The following is a 25375-nucleotide window of genomic DNA, read 5'->3' on the forward strand; positions in this document are numbered from 1 at the left end:
CAGAGGCATCTGCCTTAAAATCAGCAATCTAGTAAAAATACGAGCTCACTGAACACAGGACCCTTTTGGGTCTGCATGCAAGAAAAGTGCCTAAAATAATGCATATGCTATTGCATGTATTATTATTTTGGGTCTAGCATTTAATTATAAATCCTCTTAAAGCATGAAATATAAAGATGAAACATGAACACAATGGCCAATATCAAAATTACTGCTCAAACTTTACTTTAAATAATCTTGACAGAGAAACCAACCCTAACCTGATAATACAGTAAAGCAAACCAGCCACAGATGTGTTGTACACCAGGACAAGCAAAACCCAGCAACACTACAAAATAAAGAAAAACAATCCCAACCTTTGATAGAAATAATATCAATTAAAGTAGCCTGGATTGCATTTAATTCTTTTACAAACTCTAATTTGGAAGAGAATTTTTCATTCACTTGTTTTATAATATTCAAACAGAAAAGTGTGTGCTTATAGCAGGCACAACTGCAGCAGCCAAACAAAACAAAAAATTATGTTTAAAATTACAAGCAGACAAAAAGAAGAAATTCCCGATATTGCCTTGATAACACCATCATAAGCCTTCAAGCACGAAATCAGTACTTGTGCCATTCCTATTAAGACACCTTGGAGCTGGAGTCATTAACATGTTCTTTTATGAGAACTCTGGTAGTAATAAAACAGCGCCCACCTATGACTACCTAACTGACCAATACAGTTCACAGTATGTAGGTTTTCTGCTCCGAATTATCATTCGCAAGGCTGTTCAGCAGAAACTGTATGTACTTCGGTCCTTGAAAAAGCAGCATTTGAATCAGCCAAAGTTGCTGCTTAATATTTCTACCAGGACAGTCAGGCAGCCCACCAGCAAACAAGTATAATCAACAAAATGCAGACCAGCAGAGCCAACAGCGACATTTTGTTCTCACAATATTGTACTTGCCAGCTGCAAGAAACACGAGGCACCACCACATAACTTTTGATGGTTGTTAATTATATCCATTGACTAATCACCAAATTCATGTCCCAGGTGTCATGTTAAAAATACGAGCTCACAGTCCTGAAAAGCATACGACTGAATTCAAAATTATTTCTGGTCAGCTTCTCCTTTCCTTTCTCAAAAGGGTTTCAAAGCACCTACTCCAGGAATTAAGCTCACAAAGATTAAAATCAACAGCAGGAGGACAACAGTCCTCGGTTCTACTTTGTAAAACACACTTTTTCATAGCTGTATGAAAAAGTTTTGAGATTTCCAGAAACTGGTCCGATAGATAGCTGCAGCATGGCCAGAGGAGTTGTTCTCCTCTCTTTCTCTGCCCTAGAAGTGTGTCTTCAGGTTTTCAACTCCACCCCGAAGGACACAGCTCTCTAACCGGAGGGAATTCCTCCCCATCCCTCCCCCGCAGAGGCAAAGCAGGACCCACGGCAGCAGTTTGTGTAATTCTCAACCCTGGGGTCCCTGGGGTATATTTTGCCCTTAAAGTGCATTTGTGCCTGAAGAGCAACTCTGTCCGTGCAGCAGGACAAGACTGACTCAACATCAGGCAATTTCTGTTTACAAATAAAACAACGACCCTGCCTCATTTCCATCACTAGAAATACCAGACACCTGGTGTGCCAGCTCTTTTCTTTCTTTTTCATCTAGCTTTTCCTCTAAGAATTATCCTGAATTTCAAATTATGGCCCCATCACATTTGTGCACCTCTCATACCTGAGCACATAATTTTGAACAATAACATTGCACATGTGCCAATGGAAGCATAAGGTAGTCTGCTGAGTTTTTATTACTGATGATGGAGACGATACCTAAGGAGGAAAGAATGCAGCTTGATTGTCAAGCTGCGTAATCAAAGCTTGTAGCTATGCAAAGTAAATTTATTTGCAAAATTTGATGTGGAACTCAGTAAGACAAAATAAACACAGGACCCCTTAGATGCCTTTTCTGTTGCCACTTCCTAAGGTAGACCTGTCTGTATTTCAAGAGTTTCTTTCAGTGGGACTTTGATATTTCTAACATGCAAGAAATATTTTTCCCATCAACAGTATTCTTACCTTGCACTCAAACAGAACACAGTCCCCTGAGCTTGAATACACAGTTTCTCTTTGTCCTTCAAAGTAGGTTCTGCCTTCAAATATGCACACCGCTTCAGGAGAAAATAAATAAAAAGAAAAAACACAATGATTTTGTAAAAAAGTGTTAGTACTCTGCTTATAGGGTTGATACATTTTCTTAAAGATAACTGCATTTCAAAATAAAAAGATTGAATCAGCTGCAAGAATATTCTAAACCCACCTGTAGGACTCTGGATATCACAAGAAAAAAAAAAAAATCAGAGAGGAAGGAAAAAAAAAACCACAAAAGAACCAGAAAAGCACACATAAGTAGAAGGTAGAGGCTGTTGAAGCGCTGTGGAGCACAGATAGCTACTGAGAGGGCAGAAGAGACGTGTCTCGGGTCACGCCAAGGGAGCTATGACTGCCTGCAACACAGGTCAGGGGCGACAAGGAAAATGGAGCTGAGAGAGCAGTGTGAGTGGCATTAATAGATAATCAGTTTCTTGAATAAGGATGTTGCACGATGAAGGGTGATCACTGAAGCCACCTATTCATTTGTTATCACAGCCCTTTGGTGTTTCATCACCCCCCACAGTTATTTAAACACTACATATTTGTATCTTGATTATCCCGGTTATTTACCATTACTGCTGAAGTATATCAGAGCACATTAATTTTATTGTACAGGAACTGACCTTCAGTGACTGCTTTTTTTTTTTTTTCTCTTCTCACCAACAGAATAGGATCAAGTCTCCAACGATCAAATGACAAAATGACTCCCCTTGGATGGGTGTTTGTTATACCATAACCCAGGCTGGTGCCACTCCTGTGCCCTGGCAGTACTGGGTTTTACAGCAGCGTGCTGACACAGCTCATACCGGATTGCTCACTAAAGTTCCTATTTGGTATTTAAGGGTTACAGAAAATATCTTCACAGCAAACTGTCTTACTTTTTTTTTTTTTAATGGGTCCATTACTGCAATTACATTATGCAAAGTATAAAGGCTAAGTAATGTAACTGCTAGGTATAGAAAATCGGATGTCTGTCTCTGTTGCTTAGGACACAGTCAAGGCTCATCAAGTAAGCATAATCATGAAATAACAGGAGTAGGTTACCGCTTTCAAGTTCTAGATTACATGTTAGAGGTGTAATTTGCTAATCATTGATTTGGAGATGTAAATCAATTATACTACAATTCATTCACAGAGATTTATCTATTCTGTTTAAATAGACAACAATTTGTAGACAATTTTAAAATATCTAAAAGTACAAGAGTTTTTATTGCATGACCTATATTAATTACCATTACTGCTGTTATTTTCAATTCTCCTTTACTTTTTCTTTTTTTTAACTTGCAGCTCCTTGATTTTACAAACTTACTACTTTGTCAGCATGCAAAAAGACAACTCTTGGAACTGTTGTTGAAAAAGATGTGATGGCCATAGTGACAAAAAAGCTTTTTTCAAATTCCAAAATATGTGTTATACCAAATAAAATATAAAGTATCTTGTGTGATATAGGCCTGCATAGCACTTTCAAGAAGTAATATCACAGCACGTTGCAACATTCCGAATCCCATGAATAGCAGAGTTTGCAGTCAGACTTAATAAAGAAAGTACAGAAAAGAGCCACAGGAGAGAGTCCTAGGGCTAACAGAATGAGAAAGTTTGTACAACATCCACAAAGAAAGGTCACAAAGAGTCAGAAAAGCTCAATACAGTGCCTCTCTCCTCTCCCAGAAAACAAGCTCTTCTGGAAGGAAGTATGTGGAAAAAAAAATCTATCTAAATCTTTACCGAGGACTAGCAGATCTTGCATGTGGACAGGACAAGGCAATCATCCAGTCATATATATCATCTCCTATGTATTACAGGCCATGACACTAAACTGAAATACTCATATATTAAGCCCTTTCCCTTGCTCCATACATTTCAAGCTTCTAAGAACTACATGTGACAGGAAAAACGAAGTATGGCAATGCCTGAGGACCACACAATGGCAACGGACTGATAACATCCTCATGTTTCCAACAGGCAGACTATGCCTGTTCACAGGGAAGACAAAAGACATCAAAATCACCGTCATTCTGTCTTGGAAGAAAACACTCTCCTGAAGCCAAAATACACTTAACAAATGAATAAGACCACCCAGGCATCTTAAAAAAAAAATAAATAACAAATTATCCAGTATCCATATTACCTCAAAGCGTAGTCCACTGAATCCAGTCACCTTACCAATGGCGACAAACCTCTGATTCTTCAGAAAAAAACTTAGAAAATAATGTACACAGCAAAGAACACATCCAGCCTAGTGTGAAATCACGAAGTTATTTCTTGACTCCACCAACAACCTTCAGAATTCTTGGCACATGAAACCATCGTAATGCAAGGAAGCAGTATCGCAAACACTTGCTTTCAGCAAGAAAATCAAGTCTTCTCCACAAAGCCTTGGAAAAAAGAAAACCTTACAGATTCTGGGGCTGTGAGAGACAGCTCTGCCTAGACAGACCTTGCCCCTTTCCCTTGTGTCTTCATACACTCGAAGATTGTTTCTCAAAGGCAGAGTGCATCTTTAAAGACACTTGCTTGTGTGGGTCCCAGAAGTTTCAAGCAGTGAATCACAGACGCTCGCATCTCCACCTCCACAACCACAACACCTGGCCATCATGCAGCTAAGAAAATTACATCTCTTTCATTGAATTCCCCCAAATAAACATTTCCAGGTACTGGATTTTGCTGTGGCTTTGTCAGCAAGGTTATAATGCCCCCAGGTATCAGGGACCTGCCTATACAGAACGACCCAACTATGTTTAAGAAAAGCGAGAAAACCCAACAAACAATAAATGGCCAATTGAAAAACTAAATTGAAACCCTGTTAACCTGAATAATCTGAACACAAGCCCAGGCATGTCTTCTTATGGACTGCTGCTCTCATTGACCACATTCAAAAGGGACATTTCTTCTTAAACGTCTTCAAAATCAACAGTACCTGGATTATTTCTTTCCTACTAGTGTTCTCTAAAACATGAAGGATTCCACCATATTTGGGCAGCTCCTTCCATTAAAATGCAGCAAGAACTAAGGTACACTCTGAAGCTCTAATTCCGAGCACTATCACTTAGTTTTTCTCTTCTTATCTACGCTAATTGAGCCAAATGAGCTTACAAAAATCACGTGGGCCACTTCATCTATGCCAGTACCACTTGCTTCACATTTATTTAACAAGACAGATACCAGTGGGTTTAGTAATGGTCTAAGTTTGCCAGTGCACACTGTCTTTTCTTCTCCAATACTCCCATAAATGCTTCTGTCTCTTCCCTGTTCCCTTGCCAGCCTGCTCTTCCGCTGCCCACAGAGGAGGCATCCTGCCAGACAGCAAAGGGCACATTTTCATCAAGCTACCTGGAGGCTTCTAAAAACTTTTACTCCAAGGTTGTCCAGTTAGGTGAGCACTGAGCACACTTGGAAAGATTTCTAGAAAGACAAAGCTACCAATTTTCTTCTGTCCCACTTTCCTCCTAAGACAGCGGGATCCACATCCCAGGCAGTGTGGAACAGAACATTTCTCCTGCCTCCTGACAGCAACTGTCACAGCCAGTACACATCCCATGATGGTGGTGTTTCACATCTTTATTTTCCTTTAGAAATAAAGATATTTCAACAACATGAACATCTGGACTAGAATTGTGTAATTGGAAAGTCCGGATTTAATTTCTGCTTGGCTAGATGCTTCCCAGGATACTGTGATTAGTTTGTGATTGGTATGTCGCTGGGGAAACATATCATCTTTCATCTTCCTAAGTCCTTTTATTCGACAGACTGAGTCACAGTCAAGAAATTACCTGATGATTAGTTGTGCCAGAACTCGATAGTTATTTCCTATGTCGGATTTCATCTACAGCTGAATTACATCAACCATTTCCTCTTGCCATCAAACCGGCACATCCCCCCAGTACCTAAAACAACGTATGTTTTTCAAAGCACGTTTTTCTCAGAAGATGAAACAGGTAGTCTACAAAACCCACTAGGAAGTTTGACTACTCTCAATATATTTGTATACAAAAGGTGATCAAATATTACAAGATTATCAGCAAGGTCTGCTTATATCCCCACTATTAATTTACACAGGAGTAGTGATAATACAACTATTCCCTGTAGTACCATTTAACACATTGTGATAACATGGCATCTTCTCCATATTCAACCAGTGAAAGGAATCGCTCAGGAGCCCACTGGCTGTTGCGTTCGCTCAGTGAATTATCAACAGTTTGTCAAACCAGCACTTCTGTTTCACAACCCTTTCTTCTTCCCACTGGCTTCCAAATGGCACTTTCCTTCTGCATTTCTTAAAATGTCCATGCAAAATCCATGACCCAGCTAACTCTTGCCTTCTGTTCCCTGAGTTCACAGGATGTCATTTAGTACATTTTCTCACTTCTGTATTTATCACCTTTGCTATCTAGATTGTGTATGCCGTCCTCTGAGAAATGCATGTACACTTCCCTGTGGTATCTAAGCTGATTTTGATTCAGACTCATCACCAAGGAAAAGCAGAAAGTTTGGGTCATTGGAGAAGTCCTCAAACCACTTTACTTTCTTGTATTCATAACTGCCCTAGGAGTGGCAGATGTGACTTGAAGTTTTGTGAAATTTGTCAGCAATTATGCATATAAGAATTAAATCTGGTAGTTAAGTCTATGTCGCTGCATTCTTTGTTCACATATGGTGGTTTGTGAGGGGGAAAAAACCCACCAAAAATTAGCATACCAAAAAACCCTCTGTCTTGTTCATTTAATTTTCCAACTTCCTCCTTGGAATCTCCTTGATTACATTTTCCACTCTTCAGAGATCGAGGCTTAGGCATTGTGTAAGTCCCATTAATCCTACTTTGCAAGCTTACATAGTGCAAAACCTCTGTGTGGCTTTATCCTTAGAAATACACACAGAGATAATGGTCACCTTTCATTAATTTCTCTCTCAAGTGCCACACCATTACTAGGCATTGGTCTCACCCTTTCTCATTTATCTTTGCAGGGATTCGGGCATTATTTCTTTGCTCGTTTTCTGGAAAGTACAAGTTCCTCTGTTACTGCAGTCAGTGAGACTGGACACTTGCTTCATTTCATGCCGTCTCCCCTCAACAATTCAAAATTATTCCAGATTTCAAGCTGGAAAATATATTGCTAATTTTTCCAGTCAATCACTGCTAAAAAGCTGCATATATATGCTTCTGCTTCCTCAGCTGAAAAAAAGAAAATCTGTTTTGAATTTTCCTAATGATAAGGAATCAATTACTATTTGTATCTTATTTCTTGTTAGACAGAAATGCTAAATGTCTCTATTACACTGAAAACACGAACTCGTTGTTCTACAGTACTTTTACAATCATTTAAGAGCATCTGCCGTGTGAGCCACCTCCAACAACACTAACAGGCTGTTTAGTCACATTGGCAAGGAGTCAATCTAAAATTACAAATTCTTTCACCTACTTCTCATGTTTCCTGTATTTCCATCAACTACTATGGGGAAATGACATAATTCATCTATCCCGTGTGTTCTTGCTGGGAAGTCTTCTGTAGAATTCATCTGAGCCCTAGAATGAGGGCTCCTTGAGGTGTCTTTAAAGACTAAAAAAAGCAATCTGAACACTGAAAAAGCACATCGAAATGTGACTAAAAACTCTGTTTTGCTGAAGCAAACAGACCTGACAGATGAAGTAAAACTTTTAAAGTCGGCTGCTGGACAGGGAGTCTGGGAAAGAGCTTGCAACCAATCAAAGCCAACAGACATCACATTGCACAAAGGGAGCTGTCTCCAGTTAAGCAAAGATCCAATCTGGACAACGTGTTTGATGTCAGCTTCCCTTAAAAATGGCATTATTGCTACCCATACTGCAACTTTAGCTTGGTTAAATATGGCAGCCAAAATATTTCTACTGACAGACATGCATAACTTTGACTTTAGAGCAATGAACCATATTCTGCTTGTCAAACAGAACTGGAATATTTTGGACTAAGCATAGGATTTTGAAAACTTGGACATGACCAAAGCGATCAAAATGCCCATCCATTTTATGCTGAATTAACTATGTTGGCCACCCGATACTCAAGCAACTTTTGCAGCAAAATGTGAAACAATAAAATCAAATGCCAAGACAAAAGCCTTAGAGGGCGTCAAGAGAAGAAAAGCAATTAAGGTTAATATTAATTATATGACCACTGTATTACAATTATATTAAAGGTTTATAAATAGCACAACAGTCTGCAAGACAAAAAGAACTCCAATGCAAACATTACGTGCCCACTTAATCCTCATAAAGGTGGTATTAGACATTATTTGATGGACTCCTTATGTAAGCTATTCACAACAGTAGTGACATAGTTGTATCTTAGTAAAGGTGCAAATAGGTATTTTATCAAACTCCGACAGCTACTAATGATGGGGAAATTTCTGCTTCAGTTCCACCTTCTCTCAGCTGGACTGCTGGGATAACTGTAAAAGGTGCTTTTCTCAAAACTTTGTTAAGAGGAAAATTGTGCAGTGTAGAAAAATAAATACACACCTCCCTAAAACACCTTATACTTCATGACATGCTTAAACTTGCACATACACCCATCAGAAAGCCTCAAGTCACAGGGATCCATATGGAAGATGAAATCCAATTAATTGATTAGGACTGAGTGGTGGGAATTTCTGAACTAATGAAGAACTGCTAAAGACCTGCACCCTTTTGAGTCACTATTTAAAATCTGAGAGGTAAACGGTTATCACCCATCAGCATTAATTTACTATATAAAAAGCAGGTTCCATTCTCCATTGCCATGCCATAAGACCACCCACGGATGCAATGAGGGAGGACACCTACTCCTGCAACAGCCCTTTACATGGGGTAACTCTTACTCTGCTCCACAGAGACTTCAAACAGGGCAGGGGGAAGAAATAAAGCATATTGGGATACTACCCATATTTTTGCCCAGATTTGCCAAGCAAAAATAGCATGCACCAATTATGCATACCTTTCAACGACACATTTCTGCCCATGACTAGTGAGATGGTTGCTTTCTGCAATCTCTGCGGACACAGATCGTGAGAGCATATTCAATAAAAGGCAAGTACCTCTGAATGGCTGCACCTTCAGAGATTTTGACAGCATTTCATTTGACAGCCTTAAAATACATCCTGTGCAAATAGCAAAACTACTCAGTTCACCACAAAATAGTAAATGGGGCATTTCTTTGCGTGAAAATCACTTGGAGGCAACATTTCCATGCTCCCAAGCCACAGAGATTCCAAACAGCTTCTTCTCCAAAAATTTGCCCCATTATTTAAGCACCCACAGACTATGCCCGTATCTGAGTGACTGTTGGGGACCCTGCTGATGCTCCCATTCTCAACCAGACTCTCCTTGGCCCAGAACAATTTCCACAGACGCTTTAGCTAGAAATTCTGCACCATGACTTTACTGCACGAGCCTCCATGGTGATGGCACGACTTCTTGTGACCTGGCATCACATAGCTCCATTTTACTGTATTTACTTTCCTCCCTAATCCAAGTGCTTTCACTTCCCCTACAAATGGCAGCCCCTTGTTAACTTGGATATTACAGTAATAATCACGTATGCCTTATTTGCATTATGGCACAGGCCGGTCTAATGTGTTTAGACGTTCCCAGGAGCGGATTAGTGCACAGATGGAGCACCGCATCTCTTGCTGTTGTTAGATCTCAGTTCTTTCCAAGCACCTGCATCAAGGTCCACCCAGCAACTGAACAGGGTTTCATCCTCCCAACTCTTCCTCCAAGCGTTTTTGTTCCCGCATAAGGAATCTGCCCATCCTCCCGTCCCTCTTCCGAGATGCATCATCTTCCTCCCTCACTTCAGCCGGAATGACAGGATTAGTTGGCGTAATCACAAACACTCCAGAGAACTCTACTTAACGTTCTTAAGCTAAGTCCTTAGCATTAGTTCAGTGAAAGGTTTTTAACATAGACAGCAAGGTAAACACATTTTGGAAATCTTGATTAAAGTCAGTTATGCAAATGGGCTTTCCAAATTTGTTATATACTCACTCTCATCATTCATTATCAAATAGCATTTAATCAAAAACTAATCTAAAAAAAAATCAGGTGCTACCAATAGAGTTGGAATTTTTCAAAAGACAACTTTAAATAGAAACCTGTGCACCCCTGACATCACACCCCTGTTTCTCAAGGTTGCCAGAAGTTACTATTATCCATTGTGCATTCCCAAACAACACAATACTTCATGTCTAAAGTCAGTTCAGGATTTGAAATAATTAAAAATGTAAAAGTGGCTGGAACAGATGTTCACAGATTCTGCTTTGTCATAGCTAATTTCTCCAGAGTGCATCTGTTGATGCTCCAACCCAGTCACAGAAAAACAGTAAGCTAGAGTTCATACCAACTGTTAATGGGACTATTCCTTTTCCTTTTTTGTTTGGGAACTAGATGAATGAGGGAAAGCCTCAGAGTCACTGATGATACAAAAAAAATTATGTATTATATCTATGTTAACACTCCTATTGTCTTCAGGGGGACCTCTCCAGACATTAGACTCAGATTTCTCGTGCTTGTGCAACCAGGTGTTTGTCTATATGGGGCTGTGGTGTATGCCAGTCTCTAGGAGAGCTGCAATACTTTCATCTTACTGATGCCAGCCAACTCACTTTTTTTCCTTTTCCTTTGTCTACCACTACCTTTGTATGGAAACCAAGAATCAGAAAGCACTGTTAAAAAAAAGATTTCATTTTCAATTATCACCTATTAGCATAAAACCTGCACAAGGCAAAGTACAATTCTGCAATTTCAATGGCACAGAAAAGAAATAGGTACATCTTTAACTGTAATTTGTTTCATTACCAAGAACCTCAGAAATGACTGGACTGGGTTAAATGGCATTAAGAGAAAAAGCTTAATGAATTTTATGAAACCTGTTCTCAGTGGTTTTCATTTTTTTCAAGTCCTTGAAAACCCGAGAGAAAAACAGCAGTTTGCATTGACAAATTCTTGAATTTGTTTTCAATATATTATTAGCAAAGACCTTGCTTTCTTTAGCTGCAGAGATCTAGTATGGATATTTAGTAGAATTGTAAAGGAACAGTGGACATATGATGATCAAACTTGACAGATAAGAAATTTGGGGTCTTGTCCCAGCAAGAACAAGTACTGTCTTTCCTGTGGAACAGTCTAGTTTTCTTAGAGGGAACTTTATTGGGACTGAGAAAATGAACCCACCTGTGATCACATCACCTCAATACATGGGGAATACTTCAGTATTTCCACAATAAATGTGAGGAGCAAACAACCATAATGGTTAAACAATGCTAACACAATAGGAGTAAACATCTTGAGAGAAAGAAAAAAGAAAAATTTTTCAAATCTTGAATAAATATCAGTAACTCGGTATGTATGCAGGACACAATCCTGACTATGAAACAAGGTATAGCCCACAGTGCCAACAGCTCTAGGTCAGAGCTCCAGAACGCCTCGCCAGAAGTGCAGAGACACACCTGAGAGAGAAGCCTGACAGGACAATGACTCATTTATTTTAGTTTTCCCTTTCCCCGCATCTTCTTCTCTATATCCAGTGTCTTACCCTCTTCTCTTACACTTAAATTGCCAAACCCTGCAGAACAGAGGACTGTCTTTTGTGTGTACAGTAACTAGACTGATGGCTCTTCGTAACAGCAGGGTTTTAATTATTTGTACTAAGGTAGTACAAATAATTAATAGGGATAACAAGTACAGCTACTTAAATAAATTTGCTCACTGCATCTACCCACTTCCAAGTCAACCATGGTCTGCTAAGAACTGCACTCTAAAAGGCAGCATCCAGTGTGTTTTGCAATATGACCTTCAAACTTCTGGCAGGGGAAAAAATGCAAAGGGCTGTCATTCCCCAAGGGAGACAGTTTCTTCTGTTCCACAAAATATTTTATTTCAACAGCCACCTTAGGATTTTATTTAACAGACCTTGACATCTGTCCACATATGTTTAGAAGTTAGACTTCAAAACATGGAATTTTATTGGAAAGAACGAAGGACAGGGCTCTTGCTGTCCATGATCAATTGTCAGCAAGAAAGAATGATTGGGACTTGCTTTAAACAGTAGTGGTAAATAGCTTCCTAGATGATAAAAGACTGTTGCAAGGTACATACAGACTAGTTTTCAGAGTACGGCAGAAGCCAAGGTGAGGATTTTTAATCTGTTTGCCCACACTGTAAGAATCAACCAGTTATTTCCATTGAGTTTTCATGGGACTCAAGATGTCACACCGGGAACAGGAGCAAAGGTGCAAATATGTGAATCAAGCTGGTTGAACCGATGCATGAAAAAGAGGATGCGATTCCTTTATTTATATGTTTATTTTAATTTTCTCTTTTTTAAAAATGTATTCACTTATTCCCACATTTCTTCATAGCAACTCTGCAGTAAAATACTGCAGAATCAGTAAAATGAAAAATTAGTGGTTAGGTGCTTAAACCATACTACCAACTCTATACATACAGAGCCACAGAAGATGTTGGACAAGATTTAAGCATTCTTAAATCATATTCTACTACTATTAAGAAGCCTGTCTGAGAACTCACAACAACCATATGCAAGACTGTTAACTCTTTTATGCTATACTCAGATTTGATTTCTCATTTAGGTGCCTTGAGGATCTAACAAAGCTTATGGCATGATGGCAACACCTACAAAACAACCTCCCTCTTCACAAGCCTGCAAAATGTGCCTAGAGAGGATGCTGCACTTTGGTGAATACAAATATAACCCGAAGAAACATCTTAAGGAAATAATACCTCAATTTACATCTCTTTGTCAAAGTAATAACGATTTAGGGAGAATCATGCCAGTTCATCTTTCCTACCTTCAAAGTATTTGATGCACTCCCTCACTAGAAATAATAGGTATGTGCCTATTTCCTAGATGAGGTAAGCATATTTTCTTGCTTTGCTTTCCAGACAGGAAAAAAAAAATCTGATAATTGAAACCAGGCATTTTCTGCCCCAATTCATTACATCAAACAACAATGTCACTGTAATACCATTCTAACACTACTATATATAAGTATATACTGGCCATCAGAAAGAAGCAAGGCAAAAAAAGCTCTTCTTCACCATAATAGCTCATGACAATGTGAAACAACAAACCTAATAACATCTTCAAATTTATTTACCTGTTAGGGAAAAAAATCTAGATGTTAAATAATTTTCAAGGATTTTAACCAAATGTCATCAATTACAAATAAAATGGAATCTGGGAAAACAGTCAAAATCATACTTGAAAAAAGTTTACATAAACTTCTTCCAAGAGCAACCAGAGGAGTATCAGAATTTTCATTTCCAAGCAGAAAGTTACAGAAATCATTTCAACAAGTAGTAGGAAAAAAATACTAGTTAGCTACTCCATACAGGCAGTATGGATGGTCAACCACCCTCCCAAACAAATGGACAGAGCTTTCTCCTTAGTGGAAAATGGTACCAAATAAAACCCCTCCAAAAAGGCAAAAATTAGTAATAACACTGTCTATATTGGCAAAGATGCAGAACAGTGATACAAAACCACGAAAATCATTGTGGTAGATACAGTGCTATACCCAGTACGGTGAAGAAAGCAAATAGCAGAAACTCTTCAAATAAAGAGGACTGAAATAATTGTTTTGAAAGGAACAGATGAGGAAAGTATGAGAAAGGACTGGTACACCATATCTGCTGAGATTTCAATTTTAAAGTTGTGGCTCACGTGGGACAAAGTGGCCGTTATTTGAAGCCAAATATATTTTATGAGCTGACAGATGTAGAAACAGTGATCGATAACAGCCTGGAGGTCAATACATCACACTTCAGATATCTGCAAGTGATGGCTAGGAGAAGTAAGCCAAGCAGTAGAAGGCTTTATTCACTACATGTTTCCACTGGAAAAATTTCAAACTTCTGCAGTCCAAAAGACTGAAAGCCACTGGTTTAAATCATTATCTTTACAAAAAGACAAATAAAGGATAAGAGTATACATCATTTTATATTAATCTCACTGAATCAACTTCACTCATATTTTAGCATCCCTTCCTTAGACTGCCAGGGAAATAACATCACATTATTGATGGGTTTGTGGTGGGGTTTTGTCAGTATTTTATTTATTGAGTTTCAGCCTTCGCAACCTTCCAATTTTTTCATTTCACATGACATAGGCACTGTCAGAAAACTGTACGTGTGCCGCCTTTTACATTCCTAGCAGTGTCTCCCCTAGGCCAACTTTCCACTCAGATGACCCTTGTCAGTGTGGCAATCCTGTTACAAATAAGAGTATATCAGGTGCAAACTGGTCTTTGCAAAACTGTACAGCTCTCAACAAGCCATGAATCTCTTGTTTGGTTGGTTGAGGTTTGATATTTTGCTCTATTCAGCTCCATGCACTGCCTTCTGCCTCCAACTTGTTACTTTTCTTTGACCTTGTCCCAAACCTGTCGTTTTGGTGTCTTTAGCTAAAGCCAAATTCTGCTCTTTTCAGAACACATGCCCATTAAAGATCATTGTTACAGGTACTACAGAAATTTGCAAAATCTACAGAGGAAAAGCTCCAGGCAGAAACTACAACATCAGCTACAAGCTGCTGATTTGGCAACATGCTCCTGGATATGAGACCAAAAAATAATAAGAAAAACAAACCCCAAAATAAACAAACAAAACCCACCAAAATAGAAACAAAAAAACCCCAACCACGATCCAGTGATGCAGGTGCAGAGTGACATTAACACATTAGTGGTGAGAACAAACATGTTGAAATCAATGCATAGCCACGTGAACATCCACATATTCTAGATTATTTTTGTAATTATAAATAGAACAGGTTTTTTTATTATTATTATTATTACATTACCACCTGACTAAGCAAATTCTAGTGAAATCAGCGTTACTAAAGTCAGGGTAGTAACTTATTAGAGACTGGAACACTGCCAATCTGTCCACTCCCAGCTGCCTGAAAGCCAAAATATCCATATCTAACATATGTTAATGTTTTATTTGCGCTGGAAATAAAATAAAATAATAATATGTTCCAGGTGTTTTATATTTTGTGAACTCCCTGGTAAGAACATAATGAAAAAAAGGAATGGAAAAGTTCTCTTCCCAGACAGCCTCGACAAAATAGGTTATAAGAAGAGCAGGGGAGAGCAGAGCACAGCCTACAGCAAAATTTCCCATGTAAAAAATATTTTTAGTTCTCTGTCAATAAAATTACCAATATCAAGCTTCCAATTTCTTCTTTAATGCAGGTTGCTATACACACAGTGTAATGTATTGTAATGAATAAGGATTTTCTTAAGCATACTTTATTTTATAATTCATCCCTCAGGCACACAGTAAGACTAAAACTGGATGGCTCTACCATTAACTGGAATTCTCCTCATATACTGATGCATTGCCTCCAGACCTAGAGTCTTCCAGTGGAGTTCCATAATGCATGGGGTCCAGAATAGCTAAGAAGCCGCTCACCTAGGAGGGAGCTGCACTTTGATGCACGAAAAGTCTGACTGAGGCACAGTGCACCGCATCCCCCAGTCCTCCTCTGCTAACGCGGAACGATGAAATTCAAAGGATGTGGGGAAGGACAAAAGGAAACGTAGGAGCAAAATATTCTGAGAAGTCCAATTAGGGTAAGCTGTATTTCAATTTACTGTAAGCTGTATTTTAATTTACACTGAACAACAGATGTATGAGGAGTGAGTTTCCTGCTCAGGAGGGAACTGCAAGTGAGAAGACTCAGCGTTTCCCTTCCGACGGAGGTTTACTGCCCACCTCACAAAGAACAACTGCCACTGGAGACTACAAGCTCTGCACCGAAAAGCCCCCAACAATTCTGCCACTGGATATATAACAGATATAAACCAAATATATTGCTCTGGTATACGAGTAGTTTGAAAATTTCTATAGCTTTCCCGCGGACAATATAGCAGAGCAGCTAGGGTCAAGGGTGAGACTGGCCCTGCCTACCAAGGCCAAGGGGAGTCTTTCCACTGCCTTCAGCTGGCTTTGAGTTCAGCACAGAAAAGGCCCCAAAACATTTCTTAGAGCGTCTCAGTGCTCGGCTTCCTGAGATGTTACGTTTCCCGGAGAAGAGAAGGCTCCGAGGAGATCTTCCCAATGTGTGCAAACGCCTGATGGAAGGGAATGAAGAAGCGGGAGCCAGACTGTTCTCAGTGGTCCCCAGTGACAGGACAAGAGGCAACGGGCATGAATTAAAACACATGAAAATCCATTTGGACACAAGAAAGCACTTTTTTACTGTGAGGGTGACCGAGCACTGGCACAGGTTGCCCAGAGAGGTTGTGGAGTCTCCATCTGTGTAGATATTCAAAAGCCGTCTGGACACAGTCCTGGGCAACCAGGTCTAGGTGGCCCGGCTTGAGCTGGGGGGTTGGACCAGATAACCTTCAGAGATGCATTCCAACCTCAACCCTTCTGCGAGTCTCAGACTGTAGGAGCTATGCTGGATTCACAAATGACACGTGCATCAATTATGCTTTTCCACTGTAGCTTTGTAAATCTAAAATAGCTCCACTGATTTTATTGACCTACATGAGTTCAAGGATACATTTTCTTCCCTTCAAAATATTTCTTTAGAAAAATTTTGTGCGTCCTATTTCTAAATTAATATAAGTACTGCCTTTCTTTTGAAGACACTGACTTGCTGAAGTAATAAAATGGCATAAATGGGCAGTGAAGTACAGCGTCATTCATCTCAGTAGTACAAGTGTGTATATAATGCTTTTTAACTGTCAATACAATGTGGCATTATCGTTGTACGTGATTCAAAAGCCTGAGATATAAGGTTGATGTGAATCATTTCAGCATGGAAAATCCAGAAAGCAGAGGCTGAATGGACACTATTCTGCTAAATGCTAAATAACATTCAGAAGTTCTGCATGTTGACTATAGGAGGTTATAATAAATAACATGGCTCTAGGAAATAATCTAGTGCCGGCTATATTCCAGATATCTTTTAGTACTATTCTGAAGTAGGTTAATTTATCTGATTTTTCATATTAAAAAAAAAAACCACTAAAAATAACAGAATTTATGCTCTATTTGCACTTGTATCTTTAAAAAGCCACATATAAATATTTATAATCAAAAGCCACTAATCTTTTGCATTAGCCAGAATGTTGCTTCTCCTCTATATTCTAAAGTGTGCATTTTTTTAAAAAAGCTATGATAAATGACTAATCATTGCTTCACTGCTGAAGACTGCCTCTTCTTCCTCCAGTACCGATGCCTGCTCTGCCGCCTGCCCCGCAGCTCTCGGACCCATGTCGTGTCCCCGCCAGCCTTCGCTTTCCAGCCTGCCCCTTCTTCTGATTTACTGCAAGGATAAGATGGCCTGCTCAGTCAGCGCTCGCTAATCCTGTCGTTCCATCCTTTCTCTGAGCTGCAGCCTCTTCTCTGTGCCACGCTGAACACGGGAGAAGCTCCGCCGGCACTTGGGCAAACAAGGCACAGGCTGGCGTGCCACCCTGCCACTGGTGGATGGCACCTAAGGCAAGATGGTGCCACCCCCCCAGCCCAGAAAAAAGGTGGCAGTTTTGTGAAAAGATGAAACTTAGTGAGCAGCGCAGGCTTAAGTCCATAATGCTTCAATCCACCCGGATAAATGATGAATTTCAGAGGAAGCTTAATCAATATCCCCTAAGTTGCTAGATAAAAATTTTGAACTCTTGCTGATGGCCCATTGCTGTGCAAACGAGAAGCAGATGGGCTTTTACAGCTCCTGCTCTCTGTGTCAGTAGCTTACAAGTGCTGAAGCTTGCAGAAGAGTGTGAGGCTTTGGGGAAAAAAATCAGTGCATGATGAAGAGCAAGAGGGGAAATCCCCTTAACCTTAACTGTAAAATTAAAAGTTTCTGTAAGCTAGCAAGACAGACCACTGCATCAGAAACCCACGCATGTTATAAGAGCTACATTGTCCATATTTTTGTTTTAATTATTTTGTACAAAAATCCTTTCCGAGTTATATAAACCCTTTACACTCTCTCTCCCCAAGCCTGCTAGCGCCAGAAGTGTAAACTGATCCAATACAGCCCTATGCTTCTCACATATGCTTTAAAATACTTGTGTTAGAGTGTGGATTTGGCTACAATGCACCAGAAAACCATCAAATGTCCTGTTTCAGAAAAAACAAGTGCATGGAAAAAACACAGCCTGCAGATTTGAACATAATGGCTCAGACTTTAACCTCCACTGAAATCTCTTGGGATAGATTTAAATAGTTTGGGATTAGGTCTGTAAGTGTCTGCAGTGTCCCTGGGAGGAGGCCAGTGATGAGAAGAGCACAGTTTCTTCCTGGAGATCAGTCTTTTGTGATGGGAATTCTTACTGTGCCAGATACTGGTATAAATATCACTTCTGGCCTTAAAAAAAAATGAAAATCAGCTAGTTTGTTAAAAATACACTGGCTTCATTTAAAAAAAGAATACATACATCACATAGCTATCGGAAGTGATGCCTTAGTGTTAATACACCAACTAATAAAAACGTTACCATAAAAAGATTTGCTGACCAAGTACCAATTGTCTCGGCTACTAAGACATTGGCAGTCCTTCCAGAATTCACTTAAAATGAATGAACCCATCCTTGTACTTCTTAAGCCAAGTCTGTGGTCTAAAGCAATACTTTATAGGGTATCAGTGCCCATCACAACACAATGCATTTGTCTCTGCAGAGGAGAAAAGAATTTAATGATCTCTTGCACATACTTTCTCAGATAGGTTTAAAATTGCATTGGGAATAGAAAAGAAAGTAGTCTGCTTTCCAGCTCCAAACAATTCTCCACAGGAAGCTCCCATTGATCTAAGATGTATGCATGCTCTGGAGCTGGACTGAGTTGTGTGTTGAATAGCTTGTCTGCAGCTGAAACATATATCCAACACACTGGCCGATTTATGTGCCTTGGAAGATCATTGCTTTTTAGCCCATTACGGCTAATAGAAAACCCAACGATAATTTGCATGCATTGCCATTCCTTATGCTACCAGCATTGACCTTCACACAAGACAAAATAGAACAAGTTGTCTGAATGTCCTCAAGCAAAGGTACTGAGTTAGGGGAGAAGGTCAGAGTTTGGGATTTTTTTTTTCTTTTGGCTCACAAGAACCACCGAAGTCAAACAATATTGGTAAAAAAAAATCCCAAAACAAACAAACAAACAAAAACCCTACAACAATCCTTACGAAGCGTTCTTCCCTGAACTAAACATTTAAGAACAACATGAAGAGTCAGTTGTGCTGAAATTTCTAAAGTGTTAAAAATGTCATCAAACAAGATACAACAAAGCCACCCTGTCAAATATGTAAATGCTGGGCTGGGCTGAAATTCAATTCCTGGGGCTTGGCAGTGTGGTAGGCTCCCCCAAGTCTCTTAGCGTAACTGCTTAATGTCAGAACCAGGCTTAAAAAAATCCAGCACTTTCCATTCCTATCTGACACACCTGATATTCATTACATTAATTGATGGAACGATTAGCCTCACAACTTTAGCTGTCTAAAAATTCAGTATCTAATCTCATCGCCTGGGCTCCCTATACAGTCCATGGAAAGAGATGTCCACCTCCAGAAGGCGATTCATCCCAGCCCCTCCAGCCCCCTCTCAGCACCAAGTACCCTCCGGAGGTGCCAGCCTCTTTCACTGTCTGTCAGGAGAGCCTAACTGGTGATGTCCATAACTAGTAAATGACAACAAGCTTGAAAAATGCTTGATTACAGTCTGTAATCCTCCATGCAGTTTGAGCATCAGCACACATCACGGCACCATTTTGGCCTGAACCAGCCAACATGCTCTGAAGCAGCGCCAGGCACGGCTGGGGGTTCGGCGCTGATCAGAGGCCATTCCCAGTCAGACATCTGGATGCATCTTCAATCACTCAGGGAGGAGGAAAAAAAAAAAAAAAAAAAGAAAAGAACAAACAAAATAAAACCAAAAACCTGGGAAGCCTGCTTGCTGGTCACTGTAAAAGCTTAAGTGCTGTACACTTTCACTCTTCTATGCCAGCTGTCATTAAATCAGACTCCACTCTTTTCATTTTTGGTGGCTTTGTTCAAACACCAGCAGAAGAAAGGAAGAAGCCCTGGGAGAGACACGGTGCCAGGGCTGCCACAGCTACCGCTGCCTGGGCAGTGATACTCACACGACAGTTTGGCAGAGACAACCCATCATCTGGTACAAGGTACCACAAATACCAGGAAGGGAACAGAGATATCCATATATCCATACACCTTCTGTCTTGAAACAAATACTAAACCCAGCTAAAGAACAGCGTATTAGGCATCGCTTTTTCTCAGCATTTATGATTGATTGTCAAATACTAAGCATAGTGGCTCCTTGAGCAGCACACCCTAATTAGCTGTTTTCCCAATTATAAGCCATCTGTGTTCGCCCTGCATAATCTAGTCAGACGGTACATCCCCTGATATTGTTCTCAGAATCAAAAGCAAAAAAAAGTATTCTTGGAACCTATCCACATGGAGAAACTCAGTTTTGACCCCTCCAGCAAGAACCGTGGTCACTGAGCACACTGACCTCAATCAGCTCAGACACTGAGCTAAAGACACCAAGAAGACAGGGTACAGCTGGCACATATATATATATGAACTAGTGACAACTCAGCATTTCCACCAAACTGGCCTGGAGAGTAAGTGAGGGTCCTGCAGTCTCCATTCCCTCCACTCTTTACGCTCTGGAATTTAACTACCTTGCCAACGGGACTCTAATTTACACTCTCCGTCCTTTGGTCCCAGGGATTTGGCCACTTTAAAAGTTGATTGATTTTTTTTTTTTTTAAAGGCACTTTAAATAACCTAGATGAAATTAGGAATAATTTTTCAAAAGCAATTTTTATTTATATTTTTTTATCTAATCATTTTCCTGGTAGTTTGTCAAGAGAGTTATATGTGTGCATGTCAGTTATAAATTGAATTATATACTGGCATCAAATTAACAACACTGGAAGCTAACAGGCCTTTGATAATATTAAGAATATCAAAAAGGCAGTATCAGAGTAAACTTCACAGTGTGCTGTACCAGAACTGTATCTTAATTGAAAGAAGTAGCAATGCTGTACAACAAGGTCAGTGTCCATATGCTTATTCACATTTCTTGACCTTTGTCAATAAAATCAACTTTGTAAGAAGTCATATTGATGTGAGCGCTTCCCCATTAACATCCGGATGGAGAATTCCCAACTCAATTCACAGGTGGTACGTTACAAAACATACTTCAGAGGATCAGGTTTTCAAAATCTGCCAACATGGTCAAAGATTCAAATAGAGGCTTGAACTCCACACATCTCACATCCCTGAATTACCAATTCCCTGAGCCATCTAATATGCATGGAAATTCTATGTAGTTGGTTAAAAAAAAAAAAAAAAAAGTATTTGAATTCTCATTTCCTCTCAATTAGAATTAATCTACTTGAGTAAGTTAATAAGGTTTCATAAAATGGGATGGTTTGTGTAACTTCTAACACAATTAAATATTAATAAACTCCTGTGGGAGCAAGATCAATGGAGTACAAAATGTCTTCCTGAATTTTATCTTACAACGTGTCATTTTAACCAGTTATATATTTCTCTATACTCTGTAAGAAGCTTTATACAGCAGTAGAAGAGCGATGAAACCACACAGCAGAATCTTAACATTTACAGAATAAAGAAGTGTGTGCATCTCATGCTCAATTTCAAGAATGGATTCCACTGTAGCCTAAAATAAATAACCATCACATATGCGATACAGGCCCATAATCAACCTGAAATATTACATATAGCCCATCTAGATAGCGATTAACCTAAAATTCCCCTTCTCTGGCCCTATTTGCAACAAAACCAACATGCTATAAAACCAAAAGGTAATCACCTATCTTAAATGACAATATTAAATTACCTCTATCCAGTTTCCTGTATAATTCTGTCTGACCTTTTGTGAAAGAACATTTCTAGGTGTCTGGGTTTTGCTGGTCTCTTGGGTCTAGTATGAGTTTTCTCTTCCCTTAATTACAGAAGAAGAATCATAAATCTGAACCTCCATTTCTAGCACTACAACATAAGGTTGAAAGTATATTCTTCTTGCCATAGAGGTGTTAGAAACACTGGTCAAAACAAACACCAGGCAATCGCTCTTGAATTTCTAGCAGTTTGGTCTAAAAGATACACTATGGAAGTCTGCAGAAAGTTTTTAAATAACTATTTTTCTTTTTAAACATCAATAAGAAATATCTATGCTAAAAAAAAAAAAAAAAAAAAAAAAAAAATCACCACCACCACCATAACTAAAATGAAACAAAATACCTGCACCTGAAAAATTAAAACCTTCTGGTTACCAATTTCCTAAAATATTTCAGAGAAGTCTAGGTTCCCCAATTCCTCAACCCAAATATTTCATTCCCTGACCAGTCCTCTCACTGACATGTTTACAGAAAGGTTCATTTTCTTTACAGATTTCAAAATACTCATTAGAAGGAAGCACCACAATAAAACTTACATTGACATTCCTTGCAGCACTTGCCATCCACATACGCCAGGGCAGAGTTAAGCGGGCAGTCAGAGAGGGGGCAAATCAAAGCCTCGCACTGCACAGTACCATTCTAGAAGAATAAAAGGCACTTAACTGGTAGTTATATTTAGCAAGAACAGAGATGTTCTCAAACACAGGAACTTAAGAATCTATTTTTAAATGCAACGAACTCTGTAACAACACCCAAAAAGACATTTTAACATGGTTCTTTTAATAACTAAAAGAACAGAAACTATATCTTTAGAATATCATGCGTACAAACTTTTAGACATGTATGATGTGTTCTTTGAGATGAGGATAATGATCAATTATTTTTTTTTTTTTGAGGCAAATCTATCTGGAGGTAAAACATTCTGCCAATCAGCAGCAAACTGACAGATTAGTGTGAAATAACAACCTCACGGAACAATACTCTGCCTTCTGATTTTTACATAACAGACAATACATTTCTAAAAGGTAGTATCATGGCTGCAAGAAAAAAACTGAGACAAAAATACCTTTAACACTAAATTCAAAGAATTTTAAATAGCTGTCGGCCAAATTTTATATCATGGACTAAGTCTTCTTCTCATCAACCATAAAATGCTAAAAGCAAAATGAATATCCCTCCAGAAATATAAAGATCAAAATCATACTAAGCTTAAGAAGAAGCATTTAGCAAATTATAGATAGCAGCAAATCAATCTAAGGTGCAGTACATTCAACAACATCCTTTTCACCAATTTCTGATGGCTTTTGGATTAGGCATTTAATGACTTCAAATGGAATTAATGAGTTTTACACGAATGGACAAAACAAAGATGCCATGGTTTGGTACCTGAAAGGATACTTGCAATAGCTTCTGGAGTTGTGATACCTTTGGGAATCTTCCATCCATCTAACAAATCTTTTTCATTTGTGATGTAACAGAGCATGCATATGACCCTGACATTTTACTCTTTCTTACTTATTAAGATGTAACCAAAGGCAACCAGAGGGAATCAGACACAAGGGATCCACTAAATCATTTGCTAAGAAAAAGGCTGTGTTTATAGTGAAAAAAAGCAGGGAATTAATTATCCAGAGAAACTATTTGCACCTCAGTGCATGGGAATAACGTGATAGCTAAGTATACTGCACAGCATCTACGTATGGTGACATGAAATATAGGAGAGCTACGCATGCTGGCACTGCTGAAACAATAGGAAAATGTATTTATTAATACTATTCCTTGGATTCAGAACAAGTTTTCTAGCACTTTGTGGTTACTACCTAGGATACACCTGGCAGTTTTCTCATTATTTGCTTCCATAAAACTGTCATCAGAGGAAACACTGGAATTCCTGAGTCTCCACTCAAACTGTAGCCATACCATGCAAGTGCAGTTCTTACAGCCATCTGTCCAGGATTCAAACTCTCTGTAAGTCGTGCCTTTCATTGTGCAGGTCCTTTCACAGTAGCACTGATCCAACTTGTTCATCCTCTGCTCAGCTTGGGACAACTGTATTTACAGTTCACAAAAAAGTTTTGAATGTGTAAGTGGCTTCCACGTTAGTATAAACATGATTGAAACTGTCCCCCTTATTGTCAAGCATGCAGATGAGAGAATACATGCAGAAAAATGCAGTCAAAGATAATAAAACAATTATTGCCAAATACAATATGATTAAAACATCACTCATTCAGAGATGGAAATTAAGAAGCAAGACACAATGCATTTCATCGTTTTCTAACATCAGCGACATCATGAAACAAAGTGAGTAGGTGAAGATGGGTATGGCCCCTGGTTTCTTATCTTTGTGTGAACTGACCAAGAATTTTGCTCAACATAAACTACTTGCAGATGTTAGGTTATGCACAAAAGACCTTAATCTGAGTGGAGAAGCAAAATTGGTGGTAAAGCTCAAAACCAACATGTTAGCAACTGTTTCTCCACTTCAACCAAGGCATTTTCAACATTTGTGTATAAAATCAGCCAGGTAACAGCATTCCTGCAGACATCTACAAGAACTGACATTTAAAACCAGAAGACTAGTCTATGTTGACCGGCAGACATGAATGCATTTGGTGTGACATTCTAGGGAAAAAGAAGAAGAAAATGCTGCACTGGATCCTTAATTCCTTCTTTTGTATATATTTTGTCTGAACACACCTTTGGCAGCTCAGGTCTAGAAAAGCCTTGAACCAATAAGTCTTGCTGCAATAAGCACTATAAGCACAGTAACCTATTTCATTCTAGGTTTATCGACTTGTTAGCCTAATAGATAGAGCTTGAAGATCTACGAGACCTCTCCTTGCTCAGGGATTTGGATCCTGTTTACTACTAAAAAATATGATTCTATAAAAATATTAAAAAACAAGAAAGCTCTCTGAACTGGGAATTTGTATGTACACACACCAGGCACAGATACATAAATACAAACGTATAAACATACCATGCAGGGGTGTTCCGCACACACCCACGTGCACATCCCCACATATGCATAAATAATCTAAAAAAACAGCAATTAAAGCCTCAGAGTCCTCATTTCTCCCATGCCATGACTCCTAGTAAACACTACCTTAGCTGATGTTTTCGCTAAAATGTCTTGCAGTTCCATAATTTTCTGCACAAGGCCATGGAAGTCATTACAAGTTGGGCATGCTAGAATAACAAAATACGTATATTAATTAAAAAAACCCCCATGTATTCACAACAGGTTCAATCATGTCAAAGTTGACAACCAATACACTGAAATTCAAGGTTTTAAGAAAGCT

At 39.1% G+C, this 25375-nt stretch overlaps 1 protein-coding gene across 1 annotated transcript in view; it reads right to left on the reverse strand.

The window, feature by feature from the left end:
• The window catches only part of NELL2 (neural EGFL like 2), a 154051-nt gene that overhangs the window by 87689 nt on the left and 40987 nt on the right, over positions 1 to 25375 (reverse strand). Inside the window, exons 7-10 of the mRNA XM_069802231.1 lie at positions 25180 to 25262; positions 23991 to 24119; positions 22607 to 22709; positions 2060 to 2151 (exon numbers count right to left, since the gene is read on the reverse strand). Of these exons, the coding sequence (XP_069658332.1) occupies positions 2060 to 2151; positions 22607 to 22709; positions 23991 to 24119; positions 25180 to 25262 (407 nt within the window). The remainder of the gene's footprint in view (positions 1 to 2059; positions 2152 to 22606; positions 22710 to 23990; positions 24120 to 25179; positions 25263 to 25375) is intronic.

This window comes from Haliaeetus albicilla, chromosome 14, assembly GCF_947461875.1.
Source record: "Haliaeetus albicilla chromosome 14, bHalAlb1.1, whole genome shotgun sequence".
NCBI classification, from domain to species: domain Eukaryota; kingdom Metazoa; phylum Chordata; class Aves; order Accipitriformes; family Accipitridae; genus Haliaeetus; species Haliaeetus albicilla.